At 35.5% G+C, this 20,932-nt stretch overlaps 1 protein-coding gene across 4 annotated transcripts in view; it reads right to left on the bottom strand.

The window, feature by feature from the left end:
* Positions 1-20,932, bottom strand: part of BANK1 (B cell scaffold protein with ankyrin repeats 1) — a 314,550-nt gene that overhangs the window by 163,640 nt on the left and 129,978 nt on the right. For all 4 annotated transcript variants that reach the window (XM_061191673.1, XM_061191672.1, XM_061191671.1 and 1 more), the window contains one exon: positions 17,623-17,819. In XM_061191673.1, coding sequence (XP_061047656.1) covers positions 17,623-17,819 — 197 coding nt within the window. The remainder of the gene's footprint in view (positions 1-17,622; positions 17,820-20,932) is intronic.

The following is a 20,932-nucleotide window of genomic DNA, read 5'->3' on the forward strand; positions in this document are numbered from 1 at the left end:
CAATTTAACCTGTTTAAGAAGAAATTTGATGAATATTATTTTCTATATTTACTTCAGGAGCTATATCTTAACCAGGAAAGAAAAAAATTCAAAATATGGAATATTCATGTGTCATATATGTATTTTTTTAGTTAGAAAAGACTAAGTGTTAAAATAATTCTCTCACAAAGTGATTGAAATATTAAAATATATTCATGGGGAAATTTTAAAATGATGATAATACAGTAATACGAAAAACATCGCTAAAGCTTTACAAATTCCAAAGACCATTCATATATATTTTTTGAACCTTACAACATTCTGATATTTGATGAAGTAGATTTCAGAGAGAAATAAAAGTACAAAGTTTTCTCTTTTCTCCTTCCCTAACAATCCTATCATATTAGATACAGAATGAGTGCTCAGTAAATAATTGGGAATGATTATGATGATAATAATATAATGATGAGGTTGACATTCTATTTAAGAGCATGGTCTAGACATAAGGTTGGAATGTCAAGGAAAGAATGTCTAAGAAGATGGGAGGTGAGAACCCGGCTCACTCTCTGAGTATTTATTATTAAATTTAGATCACCCTGCCTCCCTTTGTGCTGATCCACTCAAAGTCTATGCTAAACTTGGAAAGAATCATTTTAATCATTACAGAATTCATGCAGTGGGACCCTGAAGTTAGTAGGTTCTTATTATTTTTACAGCTAGACATCTTTTCTCAAGGCCATTGGATGAAAATTCTGGCCCCAGAGTTGACTAACTTTACAACTTGTGAGTCTCAGTTTCCCAAAATGTAAAATAAGTAGCAGTTCCTCAGAGACTAGTGCTAAACGAGGAAGGAGGGAATGTGCACAAAGTTTCCAGCCCAACCTATTATATAAAAGGTCCTCAACAGATAATCAACTCCAAGCCCTCCACCCCGCAGTGCTATCGTAAACGAGCTGCAGGCTTGTTCAGCAACGCAGTCCAATACTGCAGTAATGAACCAGATTGCTTGGATAATTGGCATTCTCCCCACCAAATGCAAGATTGATAGATTCAATAGAAATCTATGCAGTTACCCATTTTGTAATAGAGAGTTCTCATTAAGGAAATGGATTAATTGGCTTACTGATGTTTTAGTGAGAGCCAGATTTCAATAAGTGGACTCGGCAGTCCTGAGAAAAGCAAATTAAACACTAATAAAGGGAGAAATGTGCTCGCTTAGGCTGAAGTCTCAGCCATAGGCTCAAATCTAGGATTTGAGTATAAGATTTGTCAGTGTGAGTGGATATGAATGTCTGACAGATGAAAACACTCTGATTTTTTGAAAAACAAAGACCTCTGTTGACCCCATGTTCCCTACGAGCTACAGTATCTTTTCTGTGCTTTATCTTTACACCCCAAAGAATTGTTCTATCCTCATTAGTCCCTGAGTCCACTCCTTCTTTCCTCACTTGAGCCTCTAAGGGTCACGTTAAGGCTTTCCCACCTCTCCCAAACCTCTCACGCCCCCTCCCTCAATGCACTTCACACAAACTGCTCTTGACAGGTACACTGTTGAATACGAAGGCTGATTCTCTGTCCCTATCTTAGTTGATCCATCAGTAGCATGTGACCCAGTTGACTACTGTCTCCTCTGTCAAGTTATTTTTTCACTTGAATTTCAGGACAATAGATTTCCTGATGTCTCTTCCCACCTCAAAGGCTGCTCATTCTTGGTCTTTTCTGCTGGTGTCTCCTATCACCTTAACTTCTAAACTTTGGAATATCTATAGGCATTTTAAATGTATTATGCCCCAAACCAAACTACCAATCTTCCCCAGCAAACCAGCTTTTCACACAATCTTCCTCATCTCAATACAACAGCAATTTATTCCTTCCACTGCTTCTACCAAAATCCTTGGAGATGTCAGTAACTACTCAATTTCTTTTACATCCCACTGCCAAAGAATCAGTAGATCTGTTGGCTCTCCTATAAAACACCAGTATATTTCAAATCGACCACTTCGCACCATCTCTGCCACTGTCATCCTAGTCTAAGCTATTATCATTTCATCATCTATTCTCTGGAATATTGGAATAGTCTCCAATCAGGTCTCATCCTTCCTGCCCTTGACCTCTACAGTCTGTTGTCAAAACAGCAGCCAAAGAGTCAAATCAGAACACGTCTCTCTTCAGAATTCTCTAATGGCTTTCTTTCTCCAAGATCCCCAACATTGACTATTAGGCCCTATACTTCTGTTACCTTTCTGACCCCAACTATTCTCTTTCTCTCTCATTCACTCTGCTTCAGTAACATTGGCCAACTTGCTCTGTTCTGGACATGTTAGGTACATTCACCTCAGGGCTTTTGCATTTGTCGTGCTCTTTTTTTCTTGCTGGGACAGTTTTCTCCCAGATATCTGCATGGCTTTCATGGTTTTCAGGCTGTTATCAAAGGCTGCCTTCTCAGTGAGGACTCCTCTGACTACTCATTTCAAAATTGCCCTCTCCCCAACTCCTCCCAAACACCACCCTACACCAGGTGGTCTTTCTTATTTCTTCTTGGCCTTAAACAGTAATGTCCATCTGATACATTGTATGTCTTAAATTTTAAATTTTATTTGCTTACAATCTGTCTTTTTTCCCATTAGAATTTGAGTTCCATGACGGCAGGAGTTTTAGTTCATTTTGAAATCCTTGTGTTTAGAACAATACCTGGAATCTAATAGGTACTCAAATATTTGTTAAATCAATCAATACATTGACTTGCCAAACTAAAATTGGAGAGACTATTGATTTTTTGGCTCAAGTGAGAGCTGATTAATTTACTTAAAAAACAAATCCAAAAATTTAGCTTTCATCTGGTACCACCTATTTTCCTTTTATATTATATTTTTGGAGGCAAAATAAGTCAGACATAATCTTTAATTTCTCACATCCATATATATCACAAGGAAGGTGTTGCTACACAGGAGAGATGAAGAAGAAATCATATAGCTTGGCTCAGAGCTATGATATTTTTTGAATATTCCTTTAAAAATATTTATATATTTAGTTCTGCACTTTTCTCATAAGTAATCTGACCTTGGAAAGACCTTTATATAAATTTAAAGTAGAAACCATGCCATGATACCAGTAGAAAATTACATACCCAATCTACATTGAATTATATTAAACACCATTTTCTATCCTCAAGCATCAAGAATGAATGAAATTCAAGCCAATTAATAGAGAAGAAATTCCAAGGGATATTTTTCCAATGAAATTTTAATTAATTTGCCTTTGCTTACTTTTATTCTGAAAGCACAATGCCATTGTGTTTATTTCATGAGGTCAACTCTCTAAAGCTACAATGTCAATACTGATTGTTCTAATGAACATTTATGATTAATTTTGTCCTCACTGAAATTGCATTTCCTTTTGACCAGCAGGCGTACAAGTGACAGCTCTAGACTACTCTGTTCTACACAAGCTAATTGGTTTGAAAGAAGCCGGAGAAAAACAAAAGAACTTAAGTTCAGAAGGTTACTAAGAAATTGGAAGTCTAAGGATTATAAAAACATAGGGCTCCACGGGACTTTAAAGACCGTTTAGCCAACACATGCAGGAGTGTGACCCTTGGTAGCATATTGAAGACCACCAGTGTCTGAAGCAAATACGTTAAAGATAATGAATTATCTGTTCAGAATGAGATATTGTTTCAACCTTGAAAAAAAATTTTAATGACATATTAATTATCCCTATTCGAGAAGAACTGTAAGCACATATACACTGCTTCCCTCTATTACTTTCATGGATTGCCTTGTTACCTGTGGGTATTCAATTACTTTTAACTTAATAAGCATTAAAATCACTATGTACTGAGTCAATAGGTAATCAAAATAATATTGCTGTTTGTTCTCATAGACCATGACTGATTCTAAGCAGCTATGGTATTTGGAACAATGAAGATGAGAACAGAGATATTATAAGTTCTTCCAAAATATGCATTTGCTGTGGCTGAATTTGCCGCCCAGCTGTTTTCCATAAAGTATGACATTAGGACAATGGGAAATGGGCTTAAATTGTAGACTGGGGGGCTTACCGTGGATATAAAGAATACTTTCCAAAAAATGAGGATACATAGATATTCAAACCAAATATTGCAAGATCAATCTCATTCAGGAATGGTATTATGACATCTCAAAAGGGTAAGATTTTTCTCTGCCTGGGATGACGAGGTATGACTTCTCGGGGTTCAGCTGTTTCTAGGACAAAGTGCCATTTAGTGTTTATCAAAAGAATCATTAATTCTGAAAACAATTTTTTAAACAATAAAACATTTTAATAAATACTGATTATACAATTGAAGTAAAAAATTTATTTCACAGTTATGAAACAGAGGAGTCAAAACAGACCTTGGAATAAGGAGGATGAAAATTTTGATATTCTGAGAAAAGTGTGTATACACTTTTTTAATGAAAATATAGCATATCTGATGTAGAAAACCCAAATCATGGAAATAATACATTGTGCCTTTTCAAAAAGTTGGAAACATAAAACGTGTACTATATTTGTATTACAAAATCTTTGCTTTCTTGGAGTTTAACGAGAGCTCATTTCATTTGGGGTAACGCAAACTGATAATGCAATAACTTGTTTGAGTTGGAAAAAAAACACTCAAAGACTATTCACATACTTTACTCATCTTGCTTTCCCCAGGGCGCTTGCCCCAATTTCCCACCACCCCCGCAAAATCAGATTGCCATGGAGACTATCTGGGTATGGTCCCGACCCTTGTGACTCTGTCTCCTTCTGTATGGGAAGCAGACTAAAAACTCGAGAAAACTTTTTTTTAGGGTTATAACCTGTGTGTATATAAAGAGAAAGTATACAGATACTGTTAGCTTTTCTAGGAATTTATGAAAATATAAATCATTTATTATGTAGCAACACAGTGAAAAAACAGCAGCTGACATCTGTAAATAGTTCTTACTGAGAATTACAAATGGGATTTTTGCTTGACTCTGTTAAGCCAAACTAACACCATTTCAGGGAAAGTCTATTTTAAGCAGTGACATACACTGGGCTTAGTGGCCAGGAGAAATGTCTTTCCTGAAAAACGTGTAAAAAAATACTAATTAAAAGAGAGTAGGCAGAAATACCATAGACAGCTGCCTTACCCATTTCTTCTGCTCTACAGATGTCTGTTTCTTTCTCTCACCTGCCCCTCTATTCCTCTTCTTTTTTCCCCATACATGTTTCATCTGATTTTAGAGTTTAATGGGCATGTTTCTGGCAAATGCTAAAATCAAAACGATGAGAATTTTTGTTCTTGTGTAATTTCAATTTCTGCAACCTAAGGCACTTATACAAAATTTTAATGAAAAACTAGTAAACTTTGGTATCATGCATATCAAGCAACTCACCGATAGACTGGATTTTTCACTTTTGAATCAATTTTCATATTGAATCAATATCACATAAGTATTAGATAAAATATCTCTTCTCTTTATGGTGATGCTTGTCTAGGCTCAAACGTTATCAGAGCAGCACATTGTGTGATTAAATAAATATGACTGCTAAGTGCTCTTAAATGGCATGATTTCTCTTTCTTTTCCTCAAATCAGTCAGGGATTCCTCCCTAGAAGTAAATATCAGTCTTGTAAGAAGGGTATTAAATCCAAACTAGGGTAGCAAATTTTTATCAAGGAAATCCGCTTCTAGTCCTAAAGTCAGAATTCTAAGAGGTCCAAAGCAAAGCTGCCCGACTTGGATGTAGTGATTTTTCTGTCCTTAGGTCGGGAAATTCAGCCACTTCCCACTTGCATAGGTTCAGCACTCAGAGCCAGTCTCGGGGCTGTGCTTGGTGCTGTGGCCCTGATATATCAAAATTTGTTATTTTGCACCTGATGAGCATCATTTGGGGTTTCTAACTTGTTCAAAACCTCTTACACATTTCAGGTAGGGCCATGCCTACTTTTTGGCACAGATGTTGGAATTTTGATTGATTCTTCTCTGATGAACATTTTGAGCAAGTGAAGGCAAACAATGCAAGCAGTAACCTCTTGGGTTTATCTCCAAAAGGATTCATCTCATATTATATTTCTACTAAAAACTAGGCTATCATGTTTACAAGAAGTATATAATAATAAATAAAGGAGTTGAATATAATTTTAAATTAAAACAGCAGAACATAAAACGTTTTTGCAATACAACAAATTTGTAAGAATAAAATGGAGCAAATATATGTCTCCTAACAGCTGACACCAGGATTCTTCTTGAGGATACAGAGGACTTTCTTCGAGTTCCTTGATAAATTGTTTGAAGAAGGAAAGTGATATTTTAAAGACCTAAATGGACAAGAATGAAAGAAGATGACCAAACTCCTGAGAGTCTGCAAAAGCAGAGAAGTAAGGCCTGTGTGGGGCAGTATTTGGAGGCAAAAAGGCTAATTATTATGGGTCAAGATTAGTGCCAGGGTCATTGCTACAGAGAAACTCCCTCTATGCCTCTAAACTTTCACTACAATTTGCTATTGACACAGAGGTCTCTGTGAATGGTGTTTGTGTGGGAATCTAGGGAAAAGGTCAACATTGTCTGGGATCTGGGAGAACTGGAAGAGGATGCTACACCCAGAACGTGGAAGTATAAAAAAGAAGCCAGAGCATGGAGTTATGCACTATTAGGAAAGACATAAGAAATCTCTTACTCTAAAAGTTCTAGGGATAATTAGAATATGAGAACCTTTTAGCTAAATAATGGGTTTTGAGTCATTGAAATTTATTTAAATTTCCAAACATGAATGTAAGGAAACTCATGTTTAAAGTGGTTATTTGTAGAAAGTGGAATTATAAATAACCTCTATATTTCTCTGTATTTTCCAAATATTCTAAAATATCCATGTGTTGTTTTTAAATTAAAAGGAAAATGTAAATAGATGCATTTTCTCATTGGAAGATATCAAATATAAAATTTATTTATTTCTGTATTACTGTTGGTTTATGAATGCTACATAAAAGAAAGTAGGTATTCAGTTTTAAATACTTATCATGGAATTTGTTGTCTGTATTCTTTATTCAGATTGCATGCCCAGACATAGATTTATAAAACAGTGGACAGGATCTCTGTATAATCAGGTTGAAGTCTATAAAGGAAAATCTCAGCTTGGCATAGATAAATGATCCACTAAAAAGAAATTTCTGATCTAGTGAGAGCTTAAAAATGTGGATGTTGATTTATGTGGCATTCATAACCTAATCATTTTAAGAAAGGAAAACAAAATCTGTCATTTCTCAGAAATTAAAATGGATGTATAGTCACATATTTTGTTCTTAAAATATCAACAACTTGTTCATATATTGAAGTTGAATATATAAAGAATAAGAACTGAATAAAGAATAAGTACCACATTAAATTCTTAGAAATATACATATAACATATGGTAGGAGAAACAAAATAGATCTTTAGCAGATGTTCAGTTACCTTGATTGCTACTAGATACAAGTTATAAAATTCAACAAATCTATTTTCAAAAATTTTACTTTTATTATTACCAATAATAATTTGGACGATAATGATAATTCCTTTTTTTTGGCCGCACCTTGTGGCTTGTGGGATCTTAGTTCCCCGACCAGACCAGGGATTGAACCCAGGCCCTGGCAGTGAAAGTACCGAGTCCTAACCACTGGACTGCCAGGGAATTCTCTTAAAAATTCCTTTAAATGGCAACTGCTGTTTTTCTCTCTCTCTCTCTCTCAGTTGGAGTGTGTGTCTGTACGTATCACAAGGTGCTTTATTTTATGATATTCTGATCAAATCAAAGGTACCACTAAATTGCAATCTTTTTTTTTCTTCCTATTCTGTGTTATTTTTTCTCTCCCTTGAAGTGATGAATAATGACAAACATTTAGAAAAGAAAATCTTTCCACAAAAAGAGTAGACTAAAGGAATGAAAAATATCTTGATTTATTTCATTGCATTTTTCACTTTTATTTTTAGTTAAAAAAAAAAGAGACAAAACCCAAAAAACAGAAAACCTATTGTCTGGATTTTTAAATACCTACCATGAATGTGTGTATAAGCTCTTTTAGGCTCTAAAAACAGGATTCCATATTATATATTTTATTAAAATCCCATATTAAATGTTAAAGTTTAAAAAAAAAATAGATCTATGGTCCTACCTAGGTCATTATTGTACACAAGGCAAAGGAGAATATGTATTCCATGAAAAAAATCACATAAAATGACTGTTTTCTGATCCAAGAACTCAGAGGTTACATGTGCTCTGCCTTCTCCCCACAATTGTACATTCCATTCCTTTCACCCAGATGCATCCTTCATGTTTCTCCATTAAATGCTCCTTATTTAAAATTCTGTTCATGATTTATCTTCTTAGGAAAAATTCTATGTGATTTCAACTGTTCCAATTACCATCCTGCCATTTCAGGGTCTTTTAATATTTATGAAGATGTTTTGGACATTTTTATGTTCATCTATTTCATCATGTTCTGGGACACTAGCTATCACTTTATTTGTCATGAGCAATTTCAGCACCAGTGAGACTTTCTTTTGCCTGAGATACTTTGCTCATTGAGCACCCTGCCACCAAGGGGCTTCAGCCTTAAGCATTCATGATTTAGGGAGTGAGATTATTGCACAATTTTTCCTTTTACAAAGAAATATCCTTTTCCTGTTAAATGAAAATGCAATTATAATCAGGAGTTGAATTTGTATGTTTCCCTACAAATCCCATAATTGCTCCTTTCCAGACAAATCTTCTAACTCCAACCAGAAATGCCTACACGCTGCTCCATTAGACATTGTTTTCACTTAAATACAATAAGCTATAACACAGGATAAACATCAATTTACTTCTTACATAATTGCTTTGAGGGAAAAAGTCTTAATATTTGTTTAAAAAAAGTCACTTTTAAAAATCAAAATAGTTAAACAAAAACGTTTAAAACCACAATTTAAATAATTTCCCAATTGAATTTAATCCCTTTCCCGTAGGGACAGTTTTCTCTCCTCTTTGGTTCCTAGGCTCCAAAGCTTACCATCAGTTTTTTTTTTTTTTTTTTTTTCCATATAAAGTTCAACAGAGTCATCAGTCTACTTGTGTATTACCAGAATATAAATACTAAAGATGAAAAATAAAAGATAATACATTGGTAGTATTTGATTTTAAGGAAGAAAGAGATAAGCAGTAGTTTAAAAAATCATTAAATGGAACTTAGTTGGGCTTAGATGAGAAATACATCTCTGCCAGATTAGTGCACATCCCCAATCAACAGTCTTAGTTTAATTTCCTGATCTGTAAAATGGGAGTAAAAATGTCTAATTCACACAGATTAGTATACTGATCTAATGTGGAAGCACCAAGCATAATGCTTGACACAGAAGTACTCAATAAAGGTTAGCTTGTTTTCTCTTCTTTCCCTTCCTTTCTTGAGTCAGATCTATATGGAACAAAAAGAATGAGCTTGCACTGAATGAACTTTAAGACACAGTCCAGGTTATGTTATAGGAACGAGGCCACTAATCTCATGCATCTTAAATCAGTACACTTAATATGAACAGCCAATTCGTAATTTCATGGCAAATGTTCACAATAAAGAAAAGTCAAAACGACCTCCATTCTGATCTTGTGTATTTTCATAGTTGTGTATTCTCATGTGAATGTTCTTTAAGACTTCCCCCAAACCAATGGTATTTATAATTCCATTATTCAAAAAGCATTCATTAAAGTCATTCACAATAATTATGCTACTAGTCAACAAATGCAATGAATAGTATCCTCATGCTTAGTAATTGTTCATTAACTACCTACTTCATTAAACTGACAATCACAAATATAAAATGAAACTGCTTACTTCTCTCGTATTCACAAGAGAAGCATTTGATCTCTTTCCCTCTCTTGTCATTTGCAATAAAATAACAATCACATAATTTATCAAGTGGTCCTTGCCATGTAAATGCCTACTGTTGCTAGGACAGATATTTTACAAATTAGAAAACTGGAATATCTAGATATTCTATTTTAATGTATTGCATTGGCCTGAATCTAGTTCTTAAAGGACAAAAGTTGTTTGTGTAGGATTTGAAGAGAGACTCAAGAAGATTAAGTGTGGGTATTGACACTAAAACACTGGAATATTTGCCAAGATCAAAACCACTTGTACTGTGATAATGAACAGCTTTAAGTGTCTCTTTCACTAATGGTAAGTTCCTGGAAGCTACAAGAATTTTTTTTTTTTTGGTTTATTTTTTTTCTATCCGAATTTTTTTCCCCCATAGTCACTTGTCTTAAAGAACTACAAGAAAATAATATTTATTTCTCATCTTGGATAAATTTATCCAAATAACACTTTAAAAAATTCTCCTTAGGGTAAGAGCCTTTACTATTGTTATTATTCAATAAATATTTATTATCTACAACCTGGAAGACACTATATTAGATGCTGTGGGGAATATGGAATAAACAGAGCATGACACTTGCCTCCAGGAACTGGAAAGTTAATGTAATCAACACTGATTGATTAATTAATTCATTCAACACTTATGTAGTGAACCCATAGTGTTGGCCAAAAATTATGTTAGATATTAGGGAAACTGTGGTAAAAGAGATAAAACTGTCCTTGCCCTCATGGAATTCATAATCTATTGGAGAGACAGACATGAAAAATAAACAAGTAAATAAAAATAAATAACCGTTCACCAGTACTTATTAATACTTTAAACTATAAAAAGTCCCACAAAAGAATGGGTCCTCAGAAACAGAATAACAGGAGAACAATACATAATTACATATAACTTTTAGAGTGCTTATTACTTGTCAGGTATTCTTGTACATGCTTTACACGTATTTATATTTATTTATCATAACAAGGGTACCAAAAAAGGTGTTCATCTCCATTTTAGAGATGAGGAAACTGAAGCAAGGAGAGATTAAGTGATTTACTCAGGGCACATGGCTGGGAAGTAGCAGAGTCAGTATTTAGACTCAGATAGGTGGCTCCAGAGCACATGCTCTCAGACTCTAGCACATAATGTTCCTAGATTAGGCTAAAATTTGTGATGGAGATTAAAGTTAGACAGTGGAAGTACACACCTACAGCCTCTTTCTATGAAAGTTTCCTGGAATAGGTGGAGTTTGAGCTGAGATTTGGGCATGGTTAAGAGATCAGGATATTTTATTTAGGAGGAAGGGATTTCTAGGTAAAGGGAATAGCTTGAAATAATGAAATGAAGGGAGGACAAATGGACTTTGGCAGCTGAGATGTGCAATTAAGGATGAGGCTAAAATAGTAAGCTGGGCTATGCTGTGGTGGGTCCTCAGTATGCAGCCTGATACGGGATGGTTTGAGGCCAAAAAGACTGGGAAGGAAAGACCTCCTAGGGGGCTTTTTAGTGCAGCCGACCAGAAGAGAGATAATGAAGGTACAAACCAAGCGAGCCACAGACAGAAGGAAAAAGAGGGAACAGATGTGACAGATGATGTGTAAGTACAACTGCTAAGATATGGTAACTGAATGGATGGTGTGGATCAGGGTTGTATGAGGGAGAGGGAGGCTATGAGAATGGATTTGGGGTTAAGTCAGACATATTTTTAGCAGGGTGACTTTGGGCAAGGTACTTTATCTCTATAAATCTGTTTCATCATCTGAAAAATGGGAAATAGTATATGCATCTGTGGCTATCTAATCAGGAGTTGAAAATGACTTTCAAATTTTGGCCAAGAAAATATTGCAGATAATTATGCCATTAGCCAGGAGAAAAGAAAAAGATCATTTGGGTCTGTTGAGCTCTAGAGGCCTGTAACATATCCATGTGGACACATTCATTCAGCTTGCAACTAAAACTGGAACTTTAAGTCAGGAGGAAGGTCCAGGTTAAAGACAATGATTTAGCTATCAATCACCAGAGAAGACTATGTAGAAAGAACCTTAACTGATGGGGTAAGAGAAGGAAGTCACAAAGGGTGAGTGGAGATTCAGGAAGAGGACAGGGTCAGGGAATCCGGTGCCAAAGCTTGAGCCAAAGAACATCTGAGAGGAATCCAATGGGTCTGATCTACGGTAGCTTATTAATGGCCTTTGACAGAGCAGCTTCAGTAGTGGGCTGAATGCAAAGCTTGGATTGTTAGGAGGAAAGAAATGAGTGAAACGAAAAGTCATTCTTTCAGTTAGTTCTGGTACTGAAAAAGAGATCAAAGAGAAGGCAGGGTTGTTGGGAGAGTGTGTGTGTGCATGTGTGTGTATTTGAACATGCTTGTTCAGGGAAGAGTCAGTATAATGGGAGAGATTAATGATGCAGGAGAAAGAGAGGATATGATTGATGGTGAGGTCTCAAGTTGATATGAATAACAATAAATTAAAAGAAAATAAGGTGAATGCAATATCATTTATTATGGATCTAATATACTTTTAATGTTTTCATATTTATGTCATCAAGTCCTAAAAACATCCTGTAAGGAACTATTTTTCCTATTTGCAAATAAAGAAACTGAAGCTGAGAGAAAACAAAGAGGTTGCCCAAGGATGCAAATGTGGTATTTGATGAAGTTAGGATTCAAATCCAACCTGGCTGAATCCCAAGACCCCATGACTAGAGGAAAAATAAAAATTTGACAAAGAAGAGGAAGAAGTTGAGGGAGTTTTAACAGGATGTTTAGAGCTGCAGAGTTAGGGCATCAAAACTGAGTTTGAGGACTTGGGGAAGAATAAAATTCTGTCATTCACCGCTATGGTGCATTTAATGGGATTTTAGAAAGAGACTGCTAAGTAGCTCCAAAAGCATAACTGAGACATGAATTTGTAATGCATGCACTCAAGTGCAGTTATGTGACTTGTTCCAGTTTCTTCAGTTCTAACAGAACATCAGTATTGAACAAAGGCCAGAATTCTAAAATTCACTGTAGGCTGGCCTATTAAAAATAAATGCTGAAGATAGCAGTAGTGTTATTTGTCTATGAATATACTAAACCTAAACTTAAAAAATATCCTGAATAGAGAAAGAATATGAGCAATATTTTTTTAAAACATGGGATCCAGTTAAGGATATTACCGGGTAAGTGAGATCAAACAAGTCCTTAAATTTGACACTTGCCTTCTGTCCCATCAATGAGTAAATACATGCTGAGCACCTCTTGGGCACCTGATGGTGGGAGGGGAAGGGAGCCCATTACTCATCATTAGCTTCTAGACTTACGAGAAAGAAAAACTACATAAGCAAAGCAGGGTATGCTGCCATTTAGAGGGAATTAGCATAAACTAATATTTACTAAATTAAATGGAATAATCCACTAGAGCAGGGCTCCCCAACCCCCGGGCTGTGGACCGGTACCAGACCAGGCCTGTTAGGAACCGGGCCGCACAGCAGGAGGTGAGCAGCGCAGGAGAGCCGGCGCAGCTTCGGCTGCGGCTGCCCATAGCTCACATTACTGCCTGAACCTTCCGCCGTCCCCCCTCCCTCCCCCGCCCCCCGTCCATGGAAAAACTGTCTTCGAAACCAGTCCCTGCGGCCAAAAAGGTTGGGGACCGCTGCACTAGAGAACAAAACAGTATATAAAGTACCAAATGAGCAAAGCCAAGACTGAGAGAAATAATGGGCCAAGAAAGGTGGATGTTCACTGGCCTAAGCATAAAGCCTAACTTCCGAGTAATGGGTTCCTACACCAATCAGTCAGTCTTTGCTCTATATTAGGGATACTCCAGGTGCTTTAACATCTACCTCTTCTGTACTGTCATTCCAAACCCTTGACCGCTGGAAGAAGATCAGGGTCACTGTCTATCAGGCAGACACTAGAGGGCGACAGAATCAATCTCGTGCTCTCTCTCTATCTGGTGTGCGCGCGCGGGCACACACACACACATACACACACACACACACACTAGCCCACACTAGCCCACCGTCCACAGGGACAAACAGCAATGTCAGGCTAAGTCAATGAGAGCAGGCTGTCACAAGAATCCCATCACAGACGTGAGCAACAGAAACATTCCCAGTTAGGAGTCCTCCTGAAAAGTCAGCTAGAGAAAGTGACTTTATATTTCTGAAATTTTCATTAAGATTATGTACGATTAAGATCTTATTAATATATACACCAAACTATACGAGTGAACACTGTGGTGGAAGAGAAAAGATACTAAATGGATATTGTCCTAGTAAACATCTGTAGGTTCTCCAATTCCATAGCCGGCCCACAGAGGAGGATGTATTTCCCTGTCTACTTACACATGATCTAATCATTCTCTGAAGTGTTTTAAACTGATGAAGATAAATGGGGTGACATACTCAAGATAACACAAAGAAATATCACATATTATTTTGCTTAAAACACATTCTAATTTTTGCTGTACACTTTATCTTAAATCACAAAGTATCTTGTAATCTGTGGCCAAGTTCCAGTTTAGTTTCAAATTCTCAGGTATTTCTGACTTAAAAGGTAAGTTTTTAGAGGACTGAATTAGTTGTCAGTATTGCTACTTGTTATTTGAAATAGTCTGAGATTTCCTCAAGAATTCTATGAAGCAAACTGTGGTTCACACTCAACTGTGGATTTGAACACCAATCCTGTGGCTCTTTGTCTATCCGCCTTTCATATTAATTCTTCTAGAAGGCATTGTCAGAAACTGAAAATTGAGTAGTTTATTTGAAAGACTTTATGGGTTATAGAAATATATGGTATTATTATCTATAATAGTACTGAAAACATGAAACAAGTGTAGTTGTTAATTAGATAACTATCAAAACATGAAAGCTACTCATTCATAATGAAAAGTCTCTATTCATAGACTGTACATAAATTATTAAGCTTTCAAAGTAAAAAACGCCATGAAGAAATGTCAAGAATGTGATTTGAGGCGCCTCCCTCTTCCTCCTTATTCTTCTAGCTAACACTAAGATATGGATGGCACTTGTTCATTTATGAATGCTTGCTAATGATTCTCTTTTTATCTTTATTTTTAAAAGTCATGAGCGACTTTTTCCTTCTACCTACCCATTTTACTCAGCAATGACCAAACTCCCTGTGTTGTAACTCCCTGTGAGATTCTAAAATGAACAATGTTTCACTGATGGAGGATTAGGAAGAATTGAAGAAATCAGTAAATCAGTTGGGGGGTATGTTTGAATTTAAAAAAATATATATTTCTTCAGTACAGAAGTATGCTCAATTGGTGGATTATAAACTGCAAACTGAAAGAATATCTATTCCTTTCAACAATTCTGAAAAATAGTTCATGGAAAATTTGAATGCATATGTGACAAATCTGAGATTTATCAAAATGTGGTTATAACATTAAAGCTATGTAAATGTTATGAAAGAAACAATAAAGTATTTTAGCAATGCAAATAGATTGCACATTTTTTCTCTATTAAGTTTATATATAATTTTAAAAAGACATAGCTACTATAATTTATAGTATAAAATCTCAACATGTGTTTATCTGACACACTTCCATAGTCACTTCCTTAGTGACAGCAGAACATCTGCAAAATAATTGATCTGTCCTACCTATAATGTCAATGTCTACTATAGACATGCTGGGAAAATGTAACAGCTCACAAAAAGACAGAATACATGAAATAATTTAACAAATTTCATAGAATAATTATCAAGTATATAACTCTGCAAAATTAGAATGGAACCACTGTGAAAGAATAGTCACCTAAAGACAGTGATACCAATCTACTTGTATCAATGCTATTATTGCAGGAGTAAAGGTATAACTACCCAGAGGATGAGAGAAAAAAAATCATTTCTCACATCCATCAAATCCTACCCTCACAGTTGCTTTCATATCTACTGTCATTATTATTTAGTACTATGTTATTTATGAAGTATGTGCAGTTTTGCATGGGGCTGCATCTGTTAAAAGCTGAGTCCTCATTGGAGAACCATAAGTGGAAGCGTCACTCTTTGAAAATCAGGGATCATCTTGGAAAGTAACCCTGGATGTTGAAGACTTCTAGGGGAAATTTTAACTTAAGTCCACCAGTGGTTAAAAATTCGAGAATAGGGCTTCCCGGGTGGCGCAGTGGTTGAGAATCCGCCTGCTAATGCAGGGGACACAGGTTCGAGCCCTGGTCTGGGAAGATCCCACATGCCGCGGAGCAACTAGGCCCGTGAGCCACAACTACTGAGCCTGCGTGTCTGGAGCCTGTGCTCCGCAACAAGAGAGGCCACGATGGTGAGAAGCCCGCGCACCGCGATGAAGAGTGGCCCCCGCCTGCCGCAACTAGAGAAAGCCCTCGCACAGAAATGAAGACCCAACATAGCAATCAATCAATCAATAAATCTTTAAAAAAAAAAAAATTCGAGAATAAGGTTGTAGAGAATTGAGTACCCAGGATGTAGGAATAATAGGACTATTGTGGGCCAATTTACAAGGCTGAATTGATTCATTGACTTACCTGAGATAGATGCCATGTTGCACTGGTCAATGACTATGTACAGTGGATAATAATTAAAATAAATGCATTCATCAGATATATGACAATCACTATCTAAAACCTTTCCATGAATAAAAAGTATGCTTATTCCTCATTTGAAGGACACAGAATATAAAAAAGTAGTTTATTAATTTTCTTATGAAACTTAATTTCTGTATTTATTTTAAATAAAATAAATACTTGTATTTTAAATACAAGTAATTCCAGGTGGTGGATGATACCCATGCTCTTCTGATAACTATTTGCTGTTTCTTAAAAGTGGAGAAAAAAGTTAGATTGGTTGTCATTTGACTCTCTGGAAATCAGAAATACCGATGGTCTTTAGAAGTCCAATATTACATTTACTTAACCTAATAATCGGAATATATGCTAAAATGACCAGAAGCATCTCAATGTTCTATAGTAACTGTTCAATGGCAATAAAATTATCTTCTGAGAATCCAAAGACAAATTCTGACATATTCACCAACACAATAATTGCCTACTATATGTTCCTAAGAGCCATCAGAAGTATGATTCACTTTCTCGAGCAAAAGGTGCATACCTTTGTTACAAACAGAAAATAATTGCTTTTCTAAGGTCGATTATGGAAACACAAAGTGTGTTTTATGTACTAAGGTAGTATCCCCTCCTTCAATCGTCCCTTGGTTGCATTCTTACAGAACTAATATCCTTCAAAGGGTGTTCTGAAATTTGGAGTTTCAACCCACACAGTAAAGAATTGGGACTTAACAGAGAGAGAAAGGGAATCAATCACATATCAGAAACAAAGTTAAGCAACATGAATTAGCTTTTTATTGGGTAGACTTTTTGAATAATTATCAAAATATACTCCTTTAACCTAATAAATATTTATCTCATTTTATGTGCCTAACAGTGCCTTACTTAGACTTTTGAACAAAAGATGAAAAGTAATAGGTTTTCATTTCCTTCGTACCATCTCCTTTCCAATATTGAACAGGTTATTTAGAAGCCAGAAAGACCAGATAAGTTTCAAAGGGGCTATTTAGGGGTGGGAGTGTGGAGTCAGAGCTGGTTTATGGTATATGAAAACAAATTGAATAATCTTGAAAAATGCTTAAGACAATGAATGACTTAGGACCAAGAGACGCTAAAAACTAGCTGTACAGTAGCATCATTTTCAAGAGCAATGTGCATGTACCCACACACACATACATACATATTAGTTTTATAAAAAGAGTTTTAGAGATAAAATGGAAAAAAACTTACTGAAAAGTCTTCCAAGATTTTCTTGAGTTCTTTGTGACCATGCCTTTCAGCAATATGTGCTGGATCTGAACCCTCCAAATTTTTAATCTTAGATGCCCAAGTTGCTCCTGAACATTGAAGCAAATGAATAGCCAAGTTCTTTAAGCCAAATTTTGCTGCACAGTGGAGAAGAGTTGGAAGTTCTTTGAAATAAGAATCTATAAGCATAAGAAGAGGATAATTTTTTATCATATCTCAAACCACATAAGAAAAAGTCAAACACAATCTACTCCTAAAAGTAATTCCCACAAAGCAGAGCAGACTTTTAGTGTGATTTTGCAAATAAGAAACTGTCAGTGGTTTTAGCAATGTAGACTCTCCCTCTTTCTATTTCTCATCTTAAAACAAATATAAACTAATATTCTCACTAGCATTAGTGCCTCCCCCTTATTTGTTGGGTAAGTTTAATTTAGAAAGGCATATGGACCTCCTAAATGTAAAACAAAACAAAAACATTACATTGTAATAACTCCTTTTTCAATGTACTGCAACATTAACCAAACACTAAATAACAAATAAATTCATCTATAAAACTTTTTGTGTTTTCTACTGTCATGCTTAGTTTGCTTCTTTTTGAAGTTGAAATGAACATGAAATTCCCGGGCGGGGGTGGGGGTGGGGGGGGGGTTATGTTAGATTTTTATGTGAAATTTTTCTTTCAAAAAGTAACTGCAACAGCAAATAGGCACTTTTATAAAAATCTTCAACATGGAAATTTCCATCAGGATTTTACAGGTTTCATATCAATGTTCTGGAATTTGAATTTCCTAATTACATGTTAGCTATTAGTTAGAAGACAGGTATTAATTATGCATGACTATAAAATGATGAATGTATACTGCTATCACAATGCCAAAACACACATACACACACACAAACACACACACATGCTGCTGAGTGATGGTTTGTTATTATTCTACACTTTCACATCTAGCTAGAAAAATTGTGTTATAGAAATTACACACCAGCTTACTTTAATAGCTATGGCATTATTAGAAGCAAGCAATGTGAAGACTTATAGCAACAGAAACAAAGGCATCAAAGCAAAAGTCAATTGTCTTCCAGCAAAATTCTAAAGCAATGAAAACAGCCACCTCATAATGTTTGGGAAAACTGTGAATCTGGCCTCATTTGCTTCTTTGCTGTTTTGTAGACCAAGGGAAAAAAAAAAAAAAAAAAGGAAAAGAGAGGGGATTTAAACCTGGAGTTTTCAATTCACTTGGGTGTTTCAGGACTGAATAAATTATCTAGTTTGTTAGTTTGTATGTTTTAACAGGAAACATAAAACAAAACAAAAACCCTCAGGACATGTTAAGAACTTACAGTAAGGAAATGTTTTATCCTTCAAAATGTGTTAGAACTAAAATGGCTGTAGGTAAATCTAGGACAGTATTTCAATGATAAATGCACTTGTCCCTTCTTATATGGTGTGCAGTGACTAAAAAATTATCAAATATTTTATGAAGATGAGCTTATAAAAGCTGAAACTGTTCAAGGTAGGTACCAATTTTCAAAATAAAAACAATGTATTTTCTCCACAAGGAATTAAGATATAATTTTCTATTTATTTTCATTTAAATGAATTATAAAATAATTTCTGCTATAATTAAACCAAACCAAAGTTAATAAAGAAAAATATTTTCATGATAATGTCAGATTTTTACATGCCTTTGGTCATCTTTCTCTTTGTCATACCACACAATATACAAAAAACATCAGCACCTGCCAATAAATGCCTTATGCATTGTTCTTGCACATTGTTATTTTGTTGTACTTTAAAATCACTGTTAATGCAGCTTAAAATATATTTTCATTAAATAAGTGTTTAATCATTACAGGAATACATTCACCTTTTAACCTCACCGACTTCCCCTGTCAGTAAATTCCTCAAGTTTAAGGTAATATAATATTAGAAACAACTACAATAAACTTCATTAAAAGTCTATTTTTGTACACCAGGAAGAATAAAAAGCTTTTGCACAGCAAAGGAAACCATAAACAAGACGAAAAGACAACCCTCAGAATGGGAGAAAATATTTGCAAACGAATCAACGGACAAAGGATTAATCTCCAAAATATATAAACAGCTCATTCAGCTCAATATTAAAGAAACAAACACCCCAATCCAAAAATGGGCAGAAGACCTAAATAGACATTTCTCCAAAGAAGACATACAGACGGCCAAGAAGCACATGAAAAGATGCTCAACATCACTAATTATTAGAGAAATGCAAATCAAAACTACAATGAGGTATCACCTCACACCAATTAGAATGGGCATCATCAGAAAATCTACAAACAACAAATGCTGGAGAGGGTGTGGAGAAAAGGGAACCCTCTTGCACTGTTGGTGGGAATGTAAATTGATACAGCCACTATGGAGAACAATATGGAGGTTCCTTAAAAAACTAAAAATAGAATTACCATATGACCCAGCAATCCCACTACTGGGCATATACCCAGAGAAAACCGTAATTCAAAAAGACACATGCACCCGAATGTTCATTGCAGCACTATTTACAATAGCCAGGTCATGGAAGCAACCTAACTGCCCATCAACAGACGAATGGATAAAGAAGTTGTGGTACATATATACAATGGAATATTACTCAGCCATAAAAAGGAACGAAATTGAGTCATTTGTTGAGACGTGGATGAATCTAGAGACTGTCATACAGAGTGAAGTAAGTCAGAAAGAGAAAAACAAATATTGTATATTAACGCATGTATGTGGAACCTAGAAAAATGGTACAGATGAGCCGGTTTGCAGGGCAGAAGTTGAGACACAGATGTAGAGAACAGACATATGGACACCAAGGGGGGAAAACTGCGGTGGGGTGGGGATAGTGGTGTGCTGAATTGGGCGATTGGGATTGACATGTATACACTGATGTGCATAAAATTGATGACTAATAAGAACCTGCAGTATAAACAAACAAACAAAACAACTAATACTAAACTTTCATTGGGTTATTTGTATGGAAATATGTTAATATAAATGTTTCAGACATTACATGAAATTTCTAAAAATCTTAAAAAAAAAAAAAAAAAAAAGTCTATTTTTGTACACCAGGAAGAATAAAAAGGACCAAGTGGACATGGTTTTCCAGGGCTCATTTCTTAACAGTTTTGAACCATGGTTTCTGGCACACAAAATCAAGAAGTTCTGCTGATTTAAGATTATGCTGCTGATACTAAAAGGGAGTACAGGTTTGAAGGCTGGCTCCTTTATTTTCCATTTCTTTATTTCATTTTTAGTTGTAGCTGAAAA

Source organism: Eubalaena glacialis, chromosome 5, assembly GCF_028564815.1.
Source record: "Eubalaena glacialis isolate mEubGla1 chromosome 5, mEubGla1.1.hap2.+ XY, whole genome shotgun sequence".
Classification (NCBI taxonomy): Eukaryota; Metazoa; Chordata; class Mammalia; order Artiodactyla; family Balaenidae; genus Eubalaena; species Eubalaena glacialis.